The following is a 26,472-nucleotide window of genomic DNA, read 5'->3' as shown; positions in this document are numbered from 1 at the left end:
ATTTGCTTAGATTAGAATAAACACTTCAGAAAGATTGTGAATGGAAATAAAACCAGTACCAGACAAAAATCAGGTGGCAACAGAAAGTGCAAAAAACAAACAAAATAATGTGAAGAAAAGGGTCAGAGGAAAGCGAAAGAAAACTTTAAAGCTCACAAACATAGTGGTAAATATAGTAAGCTCCTGGAAAAACCACATGTTGATCAAGAGTTGGACACATGAATGGTTAAAGAAGCAGTGAATTTAAATCAAAAGATGAAAGGTTAATAATGGTAGCCCAAGATAGTGGACTATGTACACTCTGGTTTACAGAGTCAACATTTACACTGCAAATCTTGTTGCAGGGTGCAATATACTCATATTTGAGGCTCTGTATATTGAAAGACACAACAATATGGCAAGGCTGCTGCACTGGGGATTATGCAAATACTACAGCATAGAGGTAGCTGAGAATCACTGGAAATACGAGTCACAAAGAATTACTGAAAATGAAGGAGTTATAATCACATGGAATCTTCCGGTGCCAACAGTTAAGAAAGCAGAAACAAGAAAACCATATAACGTATTGAAAAATAGGTCAAAAGTTACATTAAGCATTGAAATAGTAACATATAGCTGCGTATTGAGAGATACCACCATAAAATACCAGGATATACACACAAAAGCTAGAGCAATAAGGGATAAAGGCACCCAGATAGTTCCAGTAGTAGTAGGAGCAATGTGAACATAAAGAATTTTCAAGTGTATTTAAATATGTTATCAACACATGTAACTCTGTATGAATTGCAAAAAGAAGTCACTCTGGATACACTGCTATTGCTGAGAACAGCACTCTTGGCAAACATAATACTAATCTGAAGTTTAATCATACCCTGATTCAGGAATGGGGACTATTCCTGCCATGTTATTAGAAACCCAAAATCTTAGCGTCAGTATAAACGCATTACATACAAGTTGGATGATGATTTTTTTTTAATTCAGTTGTTGACCAGGTAAGGTGACAGGACACAAGTATCCTTTTTCAAGGGTGACACAGGAGCACAATCTGGTTAAGTCACCCTATAACCTCTTAAATCTGTTATGGAAATGGATGTAGAAAGAATCATGTTCTATACAGTGGTCTGGAAATCCAGCTTGTGATCAGTGTACCTCGGACTGTAGTAAACAGCTTGCCATCAGATCAGAAACTCAGTTTTCTGCTGCATAAAACTCAATTATATTACATGCAAGAGGATCAGCTAACAATAACTAAATTTTACTTCTTCCTTCAATATAACATTAATCATTTTACCATAAAAAGACAGATTACTAATAGAGACTGTTACAATTTAACAATTATAAATTGAAATGCAATCTTGTCATTTACACTCAGCTATGATATGATCAAATATTTCAAATTACTTGCAACTCATATCTTTGAGATGAAGTTTAGTACTTATAATCACAATTGCAAAGGCACTGACATAGAAAAGCACAGTATCATACTTATACTTACCTTGAAGGTAATATAAACAATAAAAGTAAGAATGTATTTAGTTTATTGTACACTAACATAAATCAGACACCTTTACATGTAGTTCAGAAAGTTTAAAGGAAGCTAACACCCATGTTATACAAATAATTGCACAGCCCGCTGACATCCAGGAGGGAAAAATTACCTATGCAGCTCTAAAATATCACATAATCCTAAACTACCTTCTTTCTATTTGAAAGATCAACTCATCTCACTTGCACTCTTCCCCATCCAGATAAATTCCTTCATCTCTTTATTACCATCCACAACTTCTCCTCTAGTTGGTAACACTATGTCTTACCCATATATAAAACTAAATAGACTAAACATTTCACTGCTTGTATCATACCATCAACAAACAAGAGCTTCCAATTCTCAGTTTTGCATTATCATTTGTTTAGTCTATTCCTACATATCCTTAGCTTCCACAACAGAAGACTTTAATCCATACTCCTAACTACTTCAACTTTTCATATCCCCAATTAATATGGGTATCACTGAACCAATTTATATGTGGGTAGATCATTTACAGCTGTAACCTTTCTTTTATCTTCATTAATTTTATATCCTGAAAAGATGTGCAATTGTCTCAATCTTCCACAACAATGAGCGGTTCTTTTCTGGATTCATCATCTGCAAATAAAGCCAACATTTCTTGATTACCATACCAATTATATCCTTGCATTTCTGAGTCCCTTATTTTCTTTGCCAATGGCTCTAAATATGAAGCAAATAATAAAGGAAAAGAGGACTCCCCTGACTGGAAACAAGAAAGGCTCAACCGCCATAAGGCCTGCAAGTTTCAGAAAACCCTTCTTGCAGAGGTAATGGCCAACAAAAAGCAGTCTTCCATGATAAATATTTCAACTCAGAAGTAGCTGCAGGCTCAAAAGGTTGTAGAGTGAGGTTTCTCCAACAATAAAAATTGAGGATCCCAAGCAGGAGTAGGAGACCCACGCCTTCTGGGGGTCTTATATCTCTTTGGCCCCTCTAAAGAAATTGCTTGAACAAAGGATGAGAAAACAATGGTGGGTCCAGCAATCACTTAGTGAGCCGAAATTGCTGCAAGAATGAAACCTTAATAGAAGAGAAAGACAAACCTTTGTCCAGTAACTCCAGTAAGATATTGAAGAGCCACACTCAAATTAGGCTCAGAAACATCAAAATCTTTTGCTGCACTCCAAAATAAAAATCTCTTTCCATTTATCTGCGTACACTTTTAACTTGTACTAGGCCTTCTAGCTTCCAAAATAACATTCAAAACTTGCTGAGGAAGTGGAGAGGCCCACTATGGTTCAAAACAGAGATATGCCAGGCTGTTAGGTGCAGAGAGTGAAGCTTGACATTGAGCAAATGGCTGTCCTCCTAATGACAACAGGTGTGGAATCGAAGGCAAAGGCCATGGGCTTCCATTGCTCCGCATTTGACTTCTCAGTAATGGGGGTACTACCAGTGTTGGCCGAGGGCCAATCTGGAGCTATTAAAATCATCCTTGGCTTGTCCTGTCTGACCTTTAGGAAGTACCTTTGGGAGGGGAGAGGCAGAGGTGGGAAAGGCATACACATGAAGATTGCTCCAAATGAAGAAAGAGCATCCACTCTCCAAGCTGTGGGATGAAAGAACCTTTTGTGCAAAAACTTTGGCAGCTGATGGTTTAGTGGAGAAGCGGAACAGATCTATGTCTGGGAGTTCCCCATGACACTGTCAATTTCTGAAATACATGAGGATCCAATTTCCCACTTCGTGGGGATCCATAGTGCGATCTGCTCAACACATCTGCTAAGGGAGTTCTGTGCTCCTGGCAGAAACCTTACCCTGAAGATTGAGCTGTAAAACTGAGAGCAGTCTCCCACAAAATCATTGCTTGCCTGCATAGAGGATAGAATGCGTTCCCCCCTTGCTTGTTGATGTACCAACATGACAGTTGTGTTGTCTGTTAGAATCAACACCTGCCCTGGAAAGAAGTAAATCCTTGAAGCTATTAATGCAAACTGGACTGCTAACATCTCCTTCAGGTTGATATGTAGATGTTGTAGTCTGGCAGGCCACTTGTCTTGTATCCACTTTCCATTTAGATGAAGCTCCCCAAGCTTTGTCTGAGGCATCTGTGCGTTAAAATCTGACTGCGCCTCTGGCGAGGTCACAGAGGAATCCCTTGTTTAGGTGACATTCCTGAGCCCACCACAAAAATTCCTTTTGAATGCAAAGGTATTATTTGAATGACAGTGTCCAGATCCTGGCAGTGCTGTGTCCATACATTTTGAGATACCATTGCAGCTTCCTCATATGCAGTTTGGCATTGGGAAGCAGCAGAATACAAGATACCATGAACCTAAGGCTTGAAGGACTGTCCTTGCAGTCAACCCGGACTGATGAGATAGTTGATGGAAGTAAAAGGGATAGACTCTTTTGTTTGTCCGGGGTTAAAAGGCCATCTGGGATGCTGTATTCAGTCTCACACCCAGAAAGCACATGTCCTGAGAGGGTACTAGACTGGACTTTATTTCGTTCACAGAATACCCAGTAGGCATCTTAGCACTGCTATCACATATTCCAAATGATGAAGAAGCTCTTCCCTTCCTTGAGCCAGAATCAGGCAGTCGATCCAAATAAGGATAGATCTGTATTCCTTTTAGCTGAAAGCTATCACTGGAGCCAGAACTTTAAATTATGAACACTCTGGAAGCACGAGTAGATAAGCCAAAGAGGGCAATGCAGAGAACTGATAGTGAGAAGTCCCAGCCTCGGCACTTGAAGATAAAAGCTTCCTGCAACTTAGTCTGATAGGAACATGAAGGTAAGCCTCCTTGAGATCCAAAGTTACCATCCAATGATCTTTGCCAGCAGAGGTAAAAGCTGCTGTAACGTCAACATTTTGAACTTGGGAATGTCAAGATAAGTGTTGAGGGTAGATAAATCCAAAATTGGTCTCCACGTGTTTCCCTTCTTTGGTACTAGGAACAAGCGAGAATAAAATCCTAGGCCCACTTCTGGCATAGGGACCGCTGTATGGCCCTACTATTTGGAGTAACAGAGAAACTTGCTTGTGAGCCTCTATTCTAACTTTGTTGAGGAGGAATGTCTGGCATGCCTTTGAAAAAGAGGCAAGGTATGGAAATAAAACCTGTAACCGTGGTGTATGATATCAATACCCATCTGTCTTGGGTAATTAAACTCCAATTTTCTTTGAAAAGTGCCAACCTTCCTCCCAAAGGTGCTGCCAGACGAGAAGGCTCTGGCAGCTGAAAAGTGCAGGCTCATTGGGTCTGTTTTACGAAAGGACTGACCCCTGCCCTCACCCGAAGACTGTGCAGGAGAACTCCTGCTTCTAGGCCTGAAAGAGCCCTGAGCTCTGCTCCTACCACGTCTAAGATCTACCCCTAGACTGGGAATCATAAGAAGGATCGATCGTCCCACCCCGCTTGTAGTAGGCCAATTTCTACTAAACTTTGGAGGCTGGACCTGCAAAATCTTTAACAGTCTGCATAGACTTAGCCTTGTCTTCCATTTTCTTTAAAACTGCCTCAACAGTGAGGACCAAACAACACGTCAGATTGTAAAGGAGCATCTAAAATCCTTGTTTTAACATGTTCAGATAAATTTTGATCCCTCAGCCAGCGCGTGCCACCTGAAGAACTGACCCAGTGGCAGCCACCCTAAGAGCGAGGCCTGTACAGCATCAAAACCACATTGCAAAGAATGCTTACCCACCTGTTCAGAAACATGTACTAACTCTTGCAACTCTTTACAATCAATACCTTCTGCCAGAGCATCAACCTTAGACTTCAATTGTGAAAGGAGATAGTTTTGGTATTTCAACATGTGAAACTGGCAATTCAAAGCCCTCATAGCAAGAGTGGAAGAAGTATAAACTTTCTTTCCCCATCTATCCAGGGCCCTGGCCTCTTTGTCTGCAGGAACCGGATTCTTAACAACAGAAGCCTTAACACCTTTAGGCCCCTGGCTAACAGTTTCTGGGTCTGCCCTAGGACTCTAAAAAGATACTTATGAGCTTCAGGCACCCTGTAATACCTATCCGGTTTAACAGGAGCAGGAGGCAAAGAATCAGGATTAAGAGAAGCCTCTGTAAAAACATCTTCCACTACATCCAAAACAGGAGGTATAGCCAAAGGCCTATGCTGGGGTAAAACAAAAATTCCCTAAGCCTTTTCCTGGAATCAGAGAAGTCCTGACCTTCCCACTTAAAATGCTCCCTCATGGAATGAAGAGTTTCTGAAAAAGAAAAATCCTCAGGAGGAGAAGCAGAAGGAGTAGAATCATCCACATCAGAATCAGAATAAGGAGAGTACTCCTGCAAGTCTTCAGTCAAGACTCTGAAACATCTGAAGCCTGCTCAAAACTCCCTAGCTCAGGCTCCACCCTAGGTCTCTTATCAGGAGGGGCATAGAACCCTAATCAAAGTAATCAAATCTTCTGCCATTTTAAGCATATGCTTCTTGGGCACAGTTCCTGAAGAGCTAGGGGTAACACCAACTGAAGCTAAACCTGGCCTGCCCTAGGAGAAGCCTTGAAACAGAAGGAGAGAACCTAACCACCCTAGGCAGGAGGGGAGTATAGTAACCTGAGAAGCCCCATCAGCCTGGCCTGCCTCCTGAGAGGCCACATCCTGCAATAACAAAGTCTCTCCCTGGGATCCCAAAGAAACCTCCGGTGGAACCACCGGCTCCACACCTCTAAAGAACCGTCCGGTACTGGCGGTTCCTCCAGCCTAGGTTTAACTGCTGTCCTGCGCCTTCTTGAAGCGGGCGCCGGATGCGGGCATCCGGCGGCATTTTATAATTGCACCGCTTCGAAGACTAACCTGGCACAATCTAATCTTCTCTTAATGGTGTGCTTATTGAATCTAGCACAAGAGCGACACCCAACAACGCCGTGCTCAGGCCCTAAACAAGGAATACACAAAGTATGGTAGTCTCTATGCGTATCTGTTTCCCACAAAATACAATTATTCACTTTTCTGACATCCGGTAAAACCACTGAGGCAAGAAAAACTAAAATATTCCCCAGCGGGTAAGTGCCAACTTTGACTCGGTCTGAAACTCGAAATCGAACAATTTCAGAACGCCAACCGCACTTGCGCTGCTTCTGCATCGGACCATGCGGCAAAAAGACTGAGGATATGGCGTCGGTCATGCGCATTTGTACCCTGGCGTCCTGATGTCAGTCAAATGCGTCTTGACCGGCGATCAGCCTTATACTTCCTTGATATTCGGACGACCGAGGACAGCGGACTACCCAAGTGTAAGGACTGCAGCAATGTGAGATGAAGAACATCTAAATTTTACTTCTTCCTTCAATATAACATTAATCATTTTACTATAAAAAGACAGATTACTAATAGAGACTGTTACAATTTAACAATTATAAATTGAAATGCAATCTTGTCATTTACACTCAGCTATGATATGATCAAATATTTCAAATTACTTGCAACTCATATCTTTGAGATGAAGTTTAGTACTTATAATCACAATTGCAAAGGCACTGACATAGAAAAGCACAGTATCATACTTATACTTACCTTGAAGGTAATATAAACAATAAAAGTAAGAATGTATTTAGTTTATTGTACACTAACATAAATCAGACACCTTTACATGTAGTTCAGAAAGTTTAAAGCAAGCTAACACCCATGTTATACAAATAATTGCACAGCCCGCTGACATCCAGGAGGGAAAAATTACCTATGCAGCTCTAAAATATCACATAATCCTAAACTACCTTCTTTCTATTTGAAAGATCAACTCATCTCACTTGCACTCTTCCCCATCCAGATAAATTCCTTCATCTCTTTATTACCATCCACAACTTCTCCTCTAGTTGGTAACACTATGTCTTACCCATATATAAAACTAAATAGACTAAACATTTCACTGCTTGTATCATACCATCAACAAACAAGAGCTTCCAATTCCTCAGTTTTTGCATTATCATTTGTTTAGTCTATTCCTACATATCCTTAGCTTCCACAACAGAAGACTTTAATCCATACTCCTAACTACTTCAACTTTTCATATCCCCAATTAATATGGGTATCACTGAACCAATTTATATGTGGGTAGATCATTTACAGCTGTAACCTTTCTTTTATCTTCATTAATTTTATATCCTGAAAAGATGTGCAATTGTCTCAATCTTCCACAACAATGAGCGGTTCTTTTCTGGATTCATCATCTGCAAATAAAGCCAACATTTCTTGATTACCATACCAATTATATCCTTGCATTTCTGAGTCCCTTATTTTCTTTGCCAATGGCTCTAAATATGAAGCAAATAATAAAGGAAAAGAGGACTCCTCTGACTGGAAACAATCTATATGACAGGAAGCCTTCCACTTTAATTCTTGCTGCCGATCCTTCATATATCCTCCTAATTAACCCTCACTGCCTCAAGGAATGAAAATGCTACCATTGTCCTACTCACAAAATCACAGCTTAATCTGTCAAATGCCTTCTCAGCATCACAACCACCAACGGCTGCAGTATTTTCTAATATTTTGTTTCCCTCTGGATCATCATTGTTTAATTAATGTTGTCAAATGTTTGCCTCCCTTCCACAAAACCACACTGATCCATATCTATCCATTCTGCCAACACGTTTTCCATTCTTTCAGCTAGTACAGACAAATGCTTTATAATCATGGTTTAAAATTGAGGTGGATCTATATGAAAGCTGGATCTGATAGGTCTTTACTGTTTTTAGGTAATACAGCCACCACCGCTTTTTTTCCAAGATGCTGGAGCTTCTCCTCCTTTTAAAACACTATTACGCAATATCTTCCAGATCTTTATCACTTTCTTCCCTCTTAACTTCCACAGGAGTAATATCTGTATCTGAAAACTTTCCTGAAGATTGATTATACATCACAGTTTTTATCTAATCTCCTCCTACCTTAAATGTTAGTTGCCAAGCCTCACCTACCTCCAATATTGGCATAATTAAGTCTTCCATAAATATTTCCATTTGTGCTCTTTCTTGATTTTCTCATTTCTCTGCTTTATACATATTTTCATAAAATGTCCAGAATATCTATGATTAGTAATCAGCAGTATGGTTTCATGCCAGGAAAGAGAACTACAGATGCGATGTCTGCTCTGAGTGTGTTGATGGAGAAGTACAGAGAAGGTCAGAAGGAGTTGCATTGTGTCTTTGTGGACTTAGAGAAAGCATATGACAGGGTACCTAGAGAGGAGTTGTGGTACTGTATGAGGAAGTCAGGAGTGGCAGAGAAGTTATGTAAGAGGGGTACAGGATATGTACAAGAGTAGTGTGACAGCGGTGAGATCTGCAGTGGGAGTGACAGATGCGTTTAAGGTGGAGGTGGGATTACATCAAGGATCAGCTATGAGCCCTTTCTTATTTGCACTGGTGATGGACAGGTTGACAGATGAGATCAGACAGGAGTCCCCATGGACTATGATGTTTGCAGATGACATTGTGATATGTAGTGAGAGTAGGGAACGGATTGAGGAGACCCTGGAGAGGTGGAGATATGCTCTAGAGAGGAGGGGAATGAAGGTCAGCCGGACTAAGACGAAATATATGTGTGTGAATAAAAGGGAGGATAGAGGAATGGTGAGGATGCAGGGAGTACAGTTGGCGAAGCTGGATGAGTTTAAATACTTGGGATCAACAGTTCAGAGTAATGGCGAGTGTGGAAGAGAGGTGAAGAAGAAAGTACTGGCAGGGTGGAGAAGAGTGTCAGGAGTGATTTGTGAACAGACGAGTACCAGTAAGAGTGAAAGGGATGGTCTGCAAAAGGGTAGTGAGACAAGCTATGTTATATGGGTTAGATACGGTGGCATTGACAAAAAGGCAGGAGTCAGAGCTGGATGTGGCAGAGTTAAAGATGTTAAGATTTGCAATGGGTGTGACGAGGGTAGACAGGATTAAGAATAATTATATTAGAGGGTCAGCCCAGGTTGGACAGTTTGGAGACAAAGCCAGAGAGGTGAGATTGCATTGGTTTGGACATGTGCTGAGGAGGGATGCTGGATATATTGGGAAAAGGATGCCAAAGATGAAGCTGCAAGGTAAGAGGAAAAGAGGAAGGCCCAAGATAAGGTTTATGGATGCGGTTAGAGAGGACATGCAGGTGGTTGGTGTGACAGAGCAAGATGCAGAGGACAGGAAGAAATTGAAACAGGTGATCCGCTGTGGCGACCCCTAACTGGGAAAAGCCGAAAGAAGAAGATCTATTTCAGAATATTTATAAGTAAATATCAAAAATCCCACAAAAAACTTGGTATACTATACCACCATAATCATTATCGCTCTCCTTCCACCAGGCTCATACTAGCCAATACTTATCTCATCATATCCCTCCTATATGGTGCATCTATCCTCACCAACTTTCCACTAACATTCCTTAAATTCCTCTCTTTTTAATAGGTAGGTGGGAATATACCAGTCTCTCATTTTTACTTCATTACCCTGCATTTTTAATCTTAGTTTTTATTGGTGCATGACATGAAAAAGTTATTGGATGTGTACTAAAGCTTTCAATTAAATGGACGTTCGTATGAAATATTATTTCTATCTAGTCTAGCCCAGTTATTGTACCTTGGGGAATAATATGCAAATTCTGTCCAAGTTCCTACTACTAAATTCACAACTTCCATACCAAATATATTTATAAATTTATTTAGAAATCTACCCTCTTTTGTTATACCTCTCCTTCTAGGTCCCCTGATTCATCATCACTACTGCAAATCAAATTTCATTTCCCACTTATAATGAAAGTTACTCATTTCTCAAAAAATGTTGTTAATCTCCATATCAGCAGTTTTGGTGGAATATAAATACATGCCAGAGTAATCCTCTTCCCTTGCCAGTAGTCCCTTATTACCACAAATCTATCATTACTGTCTTTTGCTTTCTTCTATCACTATTGGAGCATCTCTAGCAATTAGTACAATTACTTCCATTTTCCTTTGTCCCTTATATTTTGCTGAATATCCATTCTGAAATCCTTTCTTTGTCAAATGCACATGCTCATTTCTTTCCAAATATGTCTCCTGCAGCACTGCTTTTACACTCTGCATTTCTTCATATAATTCAACACTTTTTCCTTTTTGACTTCGGTTGCAAGGCCATTTACATTCCAGTATAATATGGATAATGTAGCCATGATGACAAAAAGCTATTATTCCCACCTACTATACCTGAAAATCAAACACATTTATCCATAAATCAACCCACCAATGATTATTAAACAGCATGCAACAAACGTACTCTATAAAACAAAGAACACTTCATGCATGGGGATCTGACAATATATCTGGTTGTCTAAGTAATAGCACTAAGAATGGACTGGCGTACCTGCTCCTGATCAACTCCCTTTGTCCCACAACAGTGAAAAACAACTGCTGTGATGCTTCTCCACAAGGATTCCATACCACAGACCCCTGGCATTAGAGACCTATCAGCCAAACAAGTCTTATATGCAAAGCCACAGAACATATCATAGCTGACCTAATTAACTATGATATCAAAAACCTTATTAGATTCAGGCTGTTCAGCTATGTCAAGGGTAAATCCCACTTGAATCTCGTAAGCTTCTTTGACAGGGTAATTTAAGCTACGGATAAGCTGTCCACACAGCATACTTCTCTAAGGCAGTCAGTATCATACCATAAAAATCTATAATCAAGTTGAAGTAGCTTGAAATTGACCCATATGTGGTCAGGTGGATAGCCAACTGACTCAGAGAAAGTAACCTCAGTAAGAGGAGGAGGTCCATCCTCTAAGGGTGACTAGTGGAGTAATGCAGAGATCTGTGCTTTGAACTCTGATATTTAGCATGTGGTGCAAATATCTCCACTTATCAAATAAGATTCTTTGGTCAACAAAGTCTGCAGATGACATTAAGTTGGGAGACACTGTCAAGACTCGCTATGATATACATGCAATTCCAGCACAATCTTAAAATTGTCAATAGCTAGTGTACTAAAAATGGGCTCAAGCTCACTGCCAAAAAGTGCAGCTTTTGTTAACACACAACTTTAACATGAAAAGGTTGTGGCAGACCTGGCCAATATGGGTGCAATGCTGCTTAGGAAATTATTTTACTTTGCTTCTTTTGCACAGCTCAGAGAAAAAAGTATTTCTTCCAGATCAAAAGAAGTCTTCACCTCCTCATACTCCACTTTGATTAGAGTCATTACTGAGTATCATGCTACCTTTGGGATGTACCTTACTATGTTTATTAAATAAATGGAAAGACCCCAAAGGTTTGTAATTCAAAAGATCTGGAACTTAAAAGATATAAGCTACAAAGATAAAACTGAAAAGAGATGATGCCTGCAGTCTTTTTATAAATTCCTTAGGAGAGACCAGAGTCTTGCTTATAGAGCTGAAAGGGATCTAGCAGTCCAAGAACTCTTACACCTTTAAAAAAAATCAGGCAATTCAACCAACACCAAGGCCATAGATCAAAATCTATTCTTGCAAATAAATAAGACTAACAGAAGGGAAAGAACTGAACTTCCAAAATGGCTGCACATTGGATAACAGCTTATTTCTAGCTCTCCCAGTGTGAAAACAGAAATCCAGCAGGGAAGGCCAGTAGACTTGTGTTTATGGGTACATTTCAGTAACTACCTAGAAAGTGCACTGCCTAGATGTCAGGAATAAAGAAACACAGAAGACCTGGAAAAATCAGCTACAACAAAAGTGAGGAAGAAACACTGACTAGGGAAAGTTTTGCAGCTGTTCAGCAAAAAGCAATGCAACCTTCAGACATGACTTCCATTAACCTACAGGAATATATAACAGAAGGGAAAGAACTGTCATGCAGCACCTACCCCTTCAATGGGACAAACCCCCACTCCAAGTTAAGCCGAATGACACACTGACTGCATTTAAAATGGAGCTGGACAACTGGATGGGTGTTCATAAACTCACCCCTGGTATGGCAGGCTTGGCCCTCCTTAAAATGAGAGGCAATGCTAAAGAATTGAAACTGGAACAGAGGAGAATGGCTTCAAGACTCATTTGCCTTGTAACTCCTAAATGCCAAACAGGAGCACAGATCAATTATTTAGCTAACCTAATATTGCTTGTCTGTGCACCTCTTAGTGCGATACATTTTGATTACAATAAACAGGTTGCAATTTAAAATGGTCCATGAAGTCCAGCTTGCTTACATATGCAAATAAGACAAACATTTCCAGTCTGCAGCTGCATGCAAAAATACTACAGTATACTTACAAAAGCTTGGGACACCTATCTCCAAAACAAAGCAACTTAGTCTAAGAAAAATTAAATATTAATAAATGTTATACTAGAAAATACAATTATTCAAAGCAGTATTACACCTGATTTATCAGTATTTCTACAATGTACCACAATCAGCCAACTTCTCAAGATACCTACAGTTCTGTATTGTACTCCAAAACATGTCCAGTGTTTTCCATTAACCTTTCCTTTAATCGTCACTCTTATGTACAACACTATCAGTGTGACCACTACGCACTTACCTTAGCCTGGCAAGATCCAAAAGCACCTTGTTTGTCGCTAACACAGCCGGAGGAATATCTTTCTCATTGGCGAGTTTCTGCCTTGCTGCCACCAGCTTTCCATATAATAAGCTCTATTCAGAAAAAAGGAAAATAAATAGTAATAAGCAAACAAAACATGAACCATAGAAAAAGCAGTGGAAAAATTAGCATTTAATCTGAGAAGAAGCCATATATCTCAGTTGTACTTTACCTAATCTTCCCAAATACTCTCTTCATCTATTCCATTTAGCTACTAACAAACAATGCAAATGGAATTTTAGTCACATAGCAAAGGCCAAACACTCTACTTTTATTTATTACATGACAAGCAGGTATACTAGACTAGTGGAATTTAGACATTTGGAAAGAAAAATAATGAAATGATCAATAATCAATAAACTGCATTCAACAATAAACAGGTGTATACAAGATCTAATAAGGCTGCTTGAGGCAAAAAAAAAACAAACAAACCTTAAAATGCCTCACAACACAACTTTCTGGCAAAAGTAATAAATCTATGCACAGACAAACACAAGTGCTACAGACACATGCACTCCCCACTTGTACAGGTCTCAAGAAAGTTAACAAAAAACAAACATCCTCTAAAAAATAATTTACCCAGCATCCTCTATCGCCACATCCACTTAGTTTATTAGTCTCAATTATTCCTATTCCCTGATAACTGCATCTCAGAAAAATTAGTAGCCACTAACACAGTAGAAAAGCTAATTCACTCTTTCTCTGATAAACTGCAAGCTTGGAGAATACAGAACTCACCATATACTTTAAGTAGTAAGAAATCATACCCATATGGAGCAAGCAACAATGCACTAGTGAATGCTGCCTCGAGAAATTATGCTCAAGCAATTGTGATGCAAGCAATTCAATATCAAGCAAGTGACTCTATGGTTTATTAGCATCGGCAGAAAGAAAACAGATTCTTGGCCAGCTAAACATGGAAAGACTATGTCATGGGTAAGAAAACTTGCTACTTAGTGGGGGTGCTGCACTGCCATTAAGCAGCCTGCTTTTTTAAAGAGACTAGGAATATGGCAATACTTTGTCGGCTCCTCAGTTCTGCTGAAAGTCAATTCCAGAGTCTAGGTGGATAATGCTTTTGGTGAAGCATTCAGGAGCATACTGTGGAATGGTAAGAGACCACCAAGGAGAAGAGGAGTGTAGTGCTGTTAATGGATTTATGCTTTAATATCCTTACCAAAGACTGCCACTGTCTTTGGTAAAGGAATTTGAAATTTTAAGTATATTTAAGGAGTGTGTTTCTTTGAGACTAAGATAGGCTTACAGCTACACATTTTATCTATTTTCTTTTCACTTTCAAAAACGTTGACCAATTTGTTATGCATAAATGCCCTGATTTTTAAGAAATTAACTTAGAGTTACGGATTTCAGGATAATACAAAGCCATTTCTACATGAACATAATTACTCTATACACTGCAATGCCTACAGCACATCTACTGTACAAAAGCCAGATAATGTTCAACTTATTTACAGCTATCCATTCGGTCTCAGTTTCCTTTTTCCAGAAATAATATTTCTGATTCTGGTAACTCACTCTTGCAACTGCCCAAATGAAAGCATGCTTACCACTGCATTAAATCATAGGCTTTTACACATACATCAATTGCCAAGTCTGATTTTATATATAGAGGAGTGTCAATGACAATGGTTACTGCTTTCCATTTTGTATCACTATTTATATCTGTGCAGTTACTTTAATTTACAGTTCATCCGCTGGGATTGTCAATAGTGAGTTGTACTTTTCCTCTAAGGGAGTCCTAAATAGACATGATTACAAATTCTGTATATCCTACCTGGTAATATTCAGAAATAAATTGATGTCAAAATATCAGGTACCTATCAGAAATGCATCTCATTTCCTCTTGCAGAAAACAGTAACGGAGTCAAGACAAACATGCATAAATTATTAATATTTCGGTACTTTTCTGTTATCGGGGCAACACTGCTAAAACCATGCAATGATCGCACAGCTGTTTCAAAGTCCTCCTGATACTGTGGAGAAGTAACTTTTTTTACAGCAACTGTTTTCAGAGGTTAGTTTGTTTTGGTGTTACTCAGGGGGCAAGACTTTCGCATGTTTCTGCCTAACTTGATTGGTTTCATCAAGTGTGAAGTGTAAGTAAACCCTTCATGCGCAGAAACATTGCTTAGCTTCAACAGGCTCGGCTTTTATTGACTTCATATACATATACAAGCCAAGTGAAGATATTTTTGAAGGCTGCAGAACACGGATCTGTTCATTTTTATTAATCTAAAATGCATGACAACATGTATGGGCTTTGGGGAGCATTTTAATCATTAACAAGCCATCATCCACTTCCAGTGAAGTACAGTCTTACAGTCCTAGTGAAACATTTAAAGTATTACTTCATGCTCATGTGCTGCTGTTTGGATCAGTGCCTATGCTCCAGGGTACAGTGCTGCCTCCGTGGATTACCTTTACCACTGTTTATGCCTGTTGACCACCCACCAGGAACTTGCTTACCTTTAGGAAAAGTAATTTCTCACTTGCGTCTTAATTATGGAAATAAACAGTTCTCGGCTTTGCATGCACAGAACTTAAAAGGTGCCACAGCCAATTCCCTCTCCTGTGCTGGCCTCTGTCAGTAACTAAGTGGATGCTAACTAAAAGAAGGATGCTAGAATCATTTCAGCAGCAGATGGGAGATCATTGCGAGTGCACGCTACAATTCCAAACGCTCATTAAAGTGTTGCCCTGATAATGGAAAAGTATCAATATTTCAGACTGCAACTAAACATCATCAAACACACACAAAATATCCGCTACATGTGAAACATAAAACTTTTTTTAGTTAATACAGTTAGATGTTTCCAGTGGGACAGGCTAAGCCCCTTGCATCCCCAATGTAGAGGTACTGTGACCCAGCATCTCCTCTAAATATTTTAACTCCAAGGCATGACTTTCACATTTCAAACACATGTTGGTTCATTCATTTTATTTTAAAGTGATTCAGTAATTTATTCAGTTTACATAATAATTACTTTTAAGTGAAAATGTTTGCAACTTATTCACTGTGTTACATTTTTAAAAGTTTTGGCTGTAAGTCTCTCTCCCTACTGTAGTTAATACTTAATACCAAAAAGGTAACTACAGATTGGTATTTACTTCATAAACCTTAAAACTAGTTTAACTTTACACAGATCTGCAATTTCGATATCCTGCTGACCATCAGCCCTTCCCATCCCCCTGACTGGTCCACTTGCTTCTCATGGATGACAGCCTCTTGAGGGTGGCTTGCACCCAGGCTGTCATCTGTCTTACTCGCTTACCCTAACTCGGTCAGCTTCTATGCAGCCTGATGTGAATATACTCCCACAGTAACAGCTCAGTGAAGCATTTACACTTCCAGCATGTACTGAAACCCAGTAGACTAAGTGAATATGCTGAGCAGTGGGCATGCACATCCCGGTCTGTAAAGTTTAATGCTGTTTTATTCACCTCTAGTGGTTGTCAGCAGTGTAGTGGGATGGGCTGCCTTCCTTCTTCCCACCCAATTCCATGGTGGTTATACAATGACTGCTGTCATTAACAGATCCTGAGCCACAGTAACTGTTTTATCAACCTGAAGCATGGAGAAAAATACCACAGGTGTGCAAACTAACTTTCTGTTGGAAATCCACCCTTCAACTCAATATAAATGTAACTACTATTTGCAGCACTTGATCCAAAATCAGTTTACAGACTACCTTCTCAAAGACCAGTTCAAAAAGATAATTTTCTCTGTGGCATTTGCAATTTTATGAAACTTAAAACTACAGAAGATGCTTGCACAGTATTTGACACTATATCCACTCATTCAACATTAGAAGCATAGCATTGCCATTTAATGAACATTTTGTTTATTTTAAGTTTAACTATGGTACACCACTGCTATAGAAGGTTTCAGTTATAGTATTCTGCAACATGTACTTGTGGTTCTGTCACGTAACGTATCAAACAACAGTTTTTATGTATGTAAATAACTGAAGACAGCATAATCAAGTGCAACAAACAGTACAGAAACACACACTAGAGCTTAACAAAAACATGATGAGACATCAGTCACTAAGTGGCATAAAAGACACTTTTTATAAAAACATATCAAACAAAAATAAGAATGAGATAACAGAAAACTAATAAGCCACTGAGTGTCTCCCTTCATGAAACTAATAGCTGAGAAGATTCCCTTGCCCCCCCCCTTTATCTACCTATCTAAAGTCCTCCTGAATTCCTTTGCTGATATGCAATCCACCTATTTCTTCAGCATGTCATAGAACCCCCTTCATCTTTACTTCCATTAGTCAGATCAGAATTTTAACCTTCCTGCTACCTACAACCTCCCTTCTCTTCTGTACTATATTCAAGTCACTACTTCATTGACCTTTGACAATACAGTGAGTTGCCCTGCACCTTTTTTATTCTATGTCTAGGATCCTCATAGGTTCATAGGTGATCACTAAGCTAATGGCACAGCAGCCTTTACGAGCCTAGCCAATAATACCCAAGATCTGACGATATTATAACTTAATTCCCCAGATATGGGATGGGGTAGTATCAGGGGATCAGGATACTGGGTCTTTGGGTGTTGGTGCCCTGTATCATTTTATAGACTGCCTCTGTCCATAAGGAACATGGGCAGTACTCTGGGAGGAATCAATGTTTCCCCATCTATTTATCCAAATTCTTTTTGAGGAGTGTGAGGGAAGCGCTTTATTTTACAAAGATGGGAAGTTTATTCCACAGATGCAGTAGCCTTTGGGATACAAATCTCTCTCCAGCAAATTCTTGTTAAAGTCACAAATAAGGTTCAGGTCCATGGAATGCGCAACCCTCACATAATTTTTCTTGTGAATATGCAACACATTTGTCAAGGCTGGATCAGAGAATGACTTGTAGGTCAGGCATAAGTCACCTCTCAATAAACAATATGAGACAGAGTAAAGGGACAGGGCCTTTAGTCGGTCTGCATTAGGCACGTGTCTTATGCTTTGTATTTTTTTTTTTTTGGTGAGAAACCTTGATGTAGGTGCCTGGTTAGGTACATGAAGAAGGGAACACTGTACTCGATTATGGGCCAGATGAGGGCCAAGTACAACGGATCTATGACTACCTTTGAACTTGATGCCATGTCTTTACTTAAGTTGAGCCACACAGATGGATTTCCTCATTACTGTGGCTGCATGGTGGTCAAAGTTTAGGTTACTGTCTGTGTTCCTAGATCCCTCACCACTGGGTCTATTTTTACAGGCGTGTTATTATTATAATTTGCATGGACATCTGATTGACCAAAGGGTATGTTTACGTATTTTTTAGCACTTACTCTCAGACTATGGTTTTGGCACCAGTCGTCTGTCATTTTTAGGCCTGTTTGTAAGATGTTAACATCATTTGGGGGATTCAGTGATTGCTCCCAGCTTACAGTTGTCAGTGAACTTGGTGAGCCAGAGGCCTCCAACATTGACCTTCACTTCACAGAAATATATACCAAACAGGAGGATTCCCGACAGTGAACTCTGTGAGACACCACTAGTAACAGATTTATTTTTTTTTTATCAGCACTGACTTCACCTGTCTGGACAACTTATCAGGTCAGACAGTTTGGGATCCATCTGATGATATAGGGGTTTATCTCTAACTCAGTAAATTTATCTAGGATCCCCAAGTGGGGGAGGTGTCAAAAGCTTTGGCCAGGTCTAGATAAGCACTGAGTATCTGTTTACTCTCATCCATGGCCCTGGACACTTTCTCAAAGAAGTCCACTAGCCTGAGCAGGCAAGATCTCCCTTTGACAAAGCCAAATTGGGTCTGGTCCAGTGTTTGGAGATTTTCTATGTCGCTACTGATTAGATCCATGATAATTCTCTCTCTATGTCCTTGCAAATAACACTGGTTAATTTTATGGGTCTGTAGTTCTCTGGGTCAACTGATAGGCCCCCGCTTGTGCAGACAGACAACTGCTGCAGTCCTCCACTCCTGTGGGACAAAGCCCATAGAGAGGCTGTGGTCAAAGAAGGTTTTATGGGCCCTGACAGATTCGTTTTCAAGCTAATTAAGAAGCATACTACAATGTTCTCAGGACTCATAGAGGATGTGTTTTTGGCTTTAGCGAGAACAATAAGGACCTGCTCCCTTGTAATGACTGGTAGAGGAATGATTGTAGGCATTTTTTTGGGTGTGGTAGGAGGTGATGGAGGGGAAAAGTCTGAATTGAACTTGTTGGCCAGCAGGTTTGTTATAGTATCAGGCTGGTTGTGTTGCCATTCATGATTAACTCGGCACATTGCTGAGCATCTCCCCTGAGGTTATGAAAATTAAAAAAAATGCTTTTATGCTTATCTTTCACCTCGGAGGTCATCACAGTTTGCTTAGGTAAATTTTACCAGCTCTCTAATTTGTTTGTTTAGATTGGTGAGTGTCTTTCTGGACTGTTTCATCTGTTCCTTCTTGGATCTGGAGAGGAATTTTTTTCCTTTTATTAAATAGCCTATTTATGCTAAGGATCCAGCAGGGTGGTTTATTTTTATGAGTAATCATAGGTTTGACTCAGACAAGTATTGCCTCTTCTATTCGGCTATGAATGTGGCTGTACAGTGTTTTTGTGTACAGCTCAGAGTAGGCATCAGTATCACTCGGGTTCGGATGTGCTTGGAAGTTTAATAAACTGTCAGTTTGAGGTAATTGGTCTTAGCAATATTCTTAACAGGTTTGGAGTTTGATGGGGGTTCAATGTTAGTTTTAATACTAAAGGAAATCTTTTTGTGGTCACATCTTACCAGGGAGGAGTTAATGCAAGGGAGGGAGCAGAATCCTCCCATGTTAGTGAGTACTAGGTTAGGATATATGTACCTCTAGTTGGAGAGTTAACTAGTTGCTCCAGGGGTTTGCCCTGACCAAGTCTAAAAAACCTCTGAGCAAGTGAATTATGGGTCATATACATCTCCCAGTTTATGGAAGGGTAGCTGAAGTCACCTATAAGCATGCTGTTAGGCTGAATGTTAAGAGATACCAGCAGGTTTAGGTAGGAGGTGTGATTTTTCCCAGACTCATTAGGGGATCTGCAACTAGCAAGGATATGACAGAGGTGGCACCTAGGGTTAGTTGGGCATGCAGCAGCTCAAGCGAGTCATGTTGTTGGACCAGTCTAAAAGTGAACTTTGTCCTTTATAAATACTAAGACACCTCATCCCTTTGTTTTATTCTGAGCAAAGGGGGATCGAAATGTAAGAAAGACATTGTAGCCTGTGACAGCCAGGGTGCTTTCCACGGTTCTGAACCATGCTTCTGTGACTGCACATATGTCTGCATTCTCTAGGGTGAGGAGTGCTTCAAAAGAGTGCTTTTTTTTTTTTTTTATTTAAACCCCTAGTGTTGAGCAGCAGTACCTTTAGGTAGTTGTGAGTGATTTTTGTTATGTTGGAGGTTTTAACAATCTGGCACAGCCTAAAAAAAGGCAGTATGGGACTAGATAAAGTTTTTTTCAGAATCTGGAAGCCAAGTGGTGACAAGTGCAAACCATCTCTGGCAAAGCATTGTGGTTTGTCAGTCATGTCTCCCCAGGATGACAGATACTGGAGCACCTTGCTGTGACACCAGAAACTAAGCCAACTATTAAAGTCAATCATTTTTTGTTGATACTGTGGCATCATCATTGGATGCTACTCAAGGCTACGTTCATATCCACCTGGGACACATTCAGAGAGCTCCATCAAGGACTATGACCATGTCATAATGGTACTTATGGTTTAAAGACCTAAGTACATGCGTGATATGGTGGATCCTGGCTCCAGACAGACAACTTACTGTAATCTTTTCCTTGTTTAGCCTGGTAAGGTGGACATTAGTATGTCTTATAATGGAATCCACAACAGCTAGAATGCTTGGCTGTGTGGTGTGTTGTCTTATGAGCTTGGAAGATGGGCTACTATGATTTTCAGAGTTGTGTGAAGTACTGTCTTTTTTGACTTTGTGCAGGGCCACTGAGAGACACTTTTAGGGGGGTCTTGGAGGTTTGGGCAGATTACATGCGAGTAACAATGTATATGTAGGTTTGTGTGTTTGCTCCTTAGTGTTGGTAGTGAGTGCTTTGGGTGTAACACTGGCAACCTGGTTTGCTTTTACCGTGTGTGTATGTGAGAGCTTTACCACCAATGACACTGAGTATGTACATTTCTCACATACTGTGTTTGTCTGTTCTAAAATGAAATGGTTATCAGTTACTACACTGCCTCAGGAAGCCCATATCCACCAGGCCAGAAACAGAGATGACAGGGAAGCACCTATCCATTAAACCAGATCCTTAGTAGATGGGAAGGAGTAAGGGAGAGTCACTTAAAAGTCTGAGTGTTTAGTAGTATAATATAAGATAACCTGCAGTGGTGCTGCCCTCTGTGCAAACTGGGAGCTCTTTGAGCAGCTATGAACAGTGGGAGACTACGGACAGCATTTCCTAAACAGGATTTTAAACTAGAAAGGTTTACTTGTATACAAGGCACAGTAACTGCATTTGTGCATAGTGCAAATGCGAGACTTTTATACCAGCAGGATGAAAGATTGCTATACAGTTAAGCCCTCAATCAAGGAAACACACAATAAGCCGTCCACCTGCAGTTCCCAACTTGGATGAGTTTAATCAACACCCCTGCTCTCATCATAGTGCAGAATAAATCTTTTTTAAATGTAAACCAAACTGGTTTTGAGCTCAAGTGCAGTAACAGATGTATTTAAACCAAAAGGCAGAACTCCTGCTGTATTAGGAATCCTTGAAAATAAGTTCATCACCTTCAACAAATGCACAAAAACTTTGCAAAACTTAAGAAATATTTTGGCAAACTCAGAACAGCTTTTACAGTATCAGAAGAGGTTAGGAAATGTCATAATGCTGTTATAACAACCTAGGGACAGTACAGTAACAGATGGTGTTTCTTTAACAAATACAGGCTGAAAAAACAGTGAAATTCAACAAAATCAATAAATGCAGCAGAGAACTATTAAATGACACTGACACAGACACAGCAAGTGCAAAAAATGCATTTATATTAGCTTTGTAGATCCACAGATGGTTTTAGATGTAAACTAAGGACTTGCAATCACAGGTGTCCAAGCTAGGCACAGGGAAGCTCTGAATATATTAGCCTTTGTTCATATTCTATGCCCTCCCTTGATCATCCTAATGACTCCACTCTGCGTTCCTATTGAAAGTCCAAGAACCACAGCTTCAACTCCTGGAACATATATATATATATATATATATATATATATATATATATATATATATATATATATATATACACACAGACACACACACACACACACACACACACACACACACACACACACACACACACACACACACACACACACACTCACTCTAAGGCTGAAGATATAGCATTCCAGAATATTCCTCATACTATGTGGTACAGGATTTCAGAGTTAGTAAACATAAGCAGCAAGGGTTGGGTGGGGGGACTACATGAGGGAGAAGCTCCCTTACAAAATGCTTTAATTGCACTACAGCAAGTTTTGAGATTCACTGTAGTTTACCTGCCACTTTTACTTTATTTTTCATACTTGTGAGATACAATTGCAGGTCTTGCAGTTCCAGTACGTAGCCCTACAAGTTACCAATCAGTCTTAGGTCTCCAGCTTTATTAAGACTTAAGTCTAGAATTCAGCCACTCACCATGTAATCCACATAGGTCACTAATGTAGCATTGGACCTTTGAGCTCACGTACGATAATTACTCTTACAGAATTTTAATAGTGAGTCTTTTCTACAGATACGCTGTGGCGACCCCTAACCGGGAAAAGCCAAAAGACAACAACAACTTTAGTTAATTCCTAGTTATTTCCTTATCTCTAACCCACACAGTCCAGGTTTTCTTAAAGAATGTCACATCCTCCCCCTAACTACTATACTAGTTCTGGGTTTGTCAGCAGATTACTTATATTCTTAACTTATCAAGCTGCATCAACACAAACGTGTTAAATATGGCTAGACCCACTAAACAAAAACTGTGGCAGCCTACCAACGGCTCACAAGACAATTTCTCTTTGTTGCACATCTGCCACACAGTTTCTATCTGCTTTATTGATGAAGTCTCACCCTAATGCCTCTTATTGGGATTATACAGCACGCCTTTTTTTGTAGCCAAAGTGCATGGTGCCCTTGCTTATCAAAGCAGTGGCCCAACTTAAACTTCTATCATAATAGGGTGCCAAAACCTTTACTCTGTGAATTCATTCTGTTGTTAAACAGGCATATTTTAATGTTGTCGAAGAATCTGTGCTAGGAAAGGACATTTGTAAGATGTATAAAGCAAAACCAAGCATGTTCAACAGAAATTAACAAAAATACATAAATGAACAGTTGAAATGAAAATACTTTTATACTATGAAGTGTAAAAATTCAGAGGCAGTCTATCAGTCAGAGTGCTGGAAATAAATGCTGAGGATTAATGGACCAAATAAGGAATTTAAATTAAATACAGGTGCAAGATGCAATACCTTATCAGAAACTACCTTTAAACAAATGATACTTGTCTGTACGATGCTAAACTATTCTAGCCACTAGGTGACGCCATTAGGTTAAAACCTAATGATGGGAATACAAAACTTTTTTTTTAAACTATTGCATTTCAACATATTTTGGGTTGTGTGGCTTGTTAGGAGTGGAAATCATAATTCAGACAGTGAAAGCAAAGAATTCAAGAGGAAAAAAATCAATCACATAATTTTCTATCCACTTTATTGCAAAATTATACCAGGCCATAGCAAGGACATTATGCATGACTATGCAGATCTGTTCACAGACTTTGGAAATTTTCCAGGAAAATATCACATGCAAATTAATCTTAATGCAACATCAGTGATTTATGCTCCCAATAAAGTACCAGCAGTACTAAGTAGTGAAATACAAAAGGAAATAGGAGGGGGAACCTCAGGGTGTTAATAAGATGCAATCAGAACCAAGAGAATGTGGTGATTGCCGTAAATAAAGACACAAGTCATATCTCTACTGCTCTGCAAAACATCAATAGACCGATTAACAGAGCACATTTCTCACTGCTTACAATTGAAGAAGTACAGTCTAGAATGTCACTCGTTAAATTGTTCTCACTAGTAAATGCAAATCATGATTTCTAGCAGATAAAACTAGAAAAAAACTCTAGTCTGCCTCTGCTTGCACAGGGATTAGATTTATTCCTGATTTCATCTTAGGTGACCAGGGATTTATTAGCAGGCCTGGCAGTGGAGGAAGCCAGGCAGTGAGGGGAAGGAATAAAAGGCATGGACCACATAACTCTCCAAGGGGTGATGGAGGGGGTTGTGCACTCTTGAGGGCACACAGGGTAGTGTTAAAGTACAGTTGTGTACACTTACCATACATGTAGATGTTGAGTGTATTTACTGTTGCAGTCATTACATTTGGGTCATCTGCCTGCAGGTAGCCCTCAGCCGGCCTGAATATGAAAGTCTTGGATTCCTGCATCAGATGCTGTCTCTTCTTCCATGACGCCAGGTTGTCAGGGGTATAAAACATGCAGCCGACGCCTTTACTTTAGTTTTTCTTGCCCCAGAAGTCGGGTGGCCCCATAATGGGAAGCAATTATATGTTAGGTTACACCTCCAACAAAAATCAAATACACCAGTAATCTTAAATACACTAAACAAGAAGGAAGGTAAATCCAAGAGAAGTCAGGGGGCTGGAGGGAGGGTAACCAGGACTGCAACAGTGAATACACTCGAACATCTACATTTATAGTAAGTGTACACAACTGTACTATGTTCTTCGTGTTTCACTGTTGCAGTCATTACATTTGGGTTGATTCCCAAAGCTAATGAAGGGAGGAGGAATTTAGAGAGCATTAGGACCAGCTATTAAGCCCTGCAAGACTGCAGTGGCAAAACCAGCTCTGGATTTAGAAAAAATAGGCATGTCGCAATGCTTGGTGAAGGTATGTACAGAGCTCCAGGTAGCAGCTTCTAGGATGTCCCTGGCAGGGACTCCTCTGAGGAAGGCTGAAGAGGTAAATGCAGCCCTAGTGGAATGTGATCTTATCCCCTGTGGGGTAGTTTTTCCATGGTGCTTACAGCAGAAATTAATGCAATGGGCTATCCATTTAGAAATGGTTTGCTTTCAAATGGCCTTCCCCTCTGACCCTTCAGCAAAGCCAACTAGTAGCTGTTCAGATTTTCTGAGAGGCTTGGTCCTGTCCAAATAAAATCCAAGTTGTCTGTGCACGTCTAAAGAGTGCAGAACTTTCACCTTTGTTTTGTGGATTCCGGAAAAAAGTAAGCAGATAAATGGACTGATTTAGGGCCACACTAGACACCACTTTGGGCAGAAAGGAAGGATTGATCCTGATGGAAACCCTGTCTGCATGGAAGATAATGAAGGGCTCCACTGTCATGAGGGCCTGTAATTCAGACACTCTTCTTGCTGAAGTGATGGCTAGAAAGAAGGCAGTTTTCCAAGAAAGGAATTTCTACTCTGCAGTTGCAGCTGGTTCAAATGGAGGGAGAGTGAGCTTTTCCAATACAAAGTTAAGGTCCCAGGCTGGAGTAGGGGCTTGCCTGGGGGAGTCTTAAATATCTGGCCCCTCTGAGAAACTGCTTCAGCAGGGGGTGAGAGAAGAGGGGTGGGTTCATTATTATAATTGCTGAAATGGCAGAGGCATGAATTTTAATTGACGAGAACGATAGGCCCTTGAGGAGCATTTCTGTTAAGTACTGAAGAATATGAGGTAAGCTGGGCACTGTTTTGCCCATCCCCTAAGTTTGGCTCCATGAACAGCATCTTTTCCACTTTTCAGCATAAGATTTTCTAGTGCTAGGCCTCCTTGCTTCCAGAATAACATATAGCACCTGCTTATTGATGGATGCTATTGGAGAGCTCAAGGGATTAGCCAGGCTGCAAGGTTCAGGGTTTGAAGCTGAGGGTGCAGCATCTGGCCCACCTGCTGGGACAGCAGGGAAGGTTTCTGAGGTAGGTGCCATGGCTCCCAGTAGTATCATACCGTGCAAGAGGGGGTACCAGTGCTGGCATGGCCAGTCTGGTGCAATCAGTACTGTCCTTGGTTTGTCCTGTTTGATCTTTAGCAGAACCTTTGAGAGGAGAGTCAGAGGTGGAAACACATAAACAGAGAGGCTTTCCCAGGTAAAGGACAGGGCATCCACTTTCCAAGCTTGACGGTGGGGAGTCCTTGTGCAGAATTTGTCCAATTGGTAGTTCTGGGGGGAGGAAAACAGGTCTATTTCTGGAGTCCCCCATTTGTTCCTCAAGAGGTTGAATATTCTTGGTTCCAGTTTCGATTTGTGTGGGTCCATGAGATTTCTGCTTAGGTCGTATGCCAGTAAATTTAATTTGCCTGGCAGGAATTGAGCTTGTAGGTGCAC

The 26,472-nt window shown here is 40.2% G+C and overlaps 1 protein-coding gene across 1 annotated transcript in view; it reads right to left on the bottom strand.

Moving 5' to 3' along the window:
- WRN (WRN RecQ like helicase) overlaps nucleotides 1-26,472 on the bottom strand; it is a 2,579,924-nt gene that overhangs the window by 633,759 nt on the left and 1,919,693 nt on the right. Inside the window, 1 exon segment of the mRNA XM_044059154.1 lies at nucleotides 13,015-13,127. Coding sequence (XP_043915089.1) covers nucleotides 13,015-13,127 — 113 coding nt within the window.

This window comes from Protopterus annectens, chromosome 17.part0 (genome assembly GCF_019279795.1).
Source record: "Protopterus annectens isolate FY-2018-M chromosome 17.part0, PAN1.0, whole genome shotgun sequence".
Lineage (NCBI taxonomy): Eukaryota > Metazoa > Chordata > Ceratodontiformes > Protopteridae > Protopterus > Protopterus annectens.
Note: the sequence above shows the minus strand (reverse complement) of the source record. Positions and strands in the feature narration are given on the sequence as shown.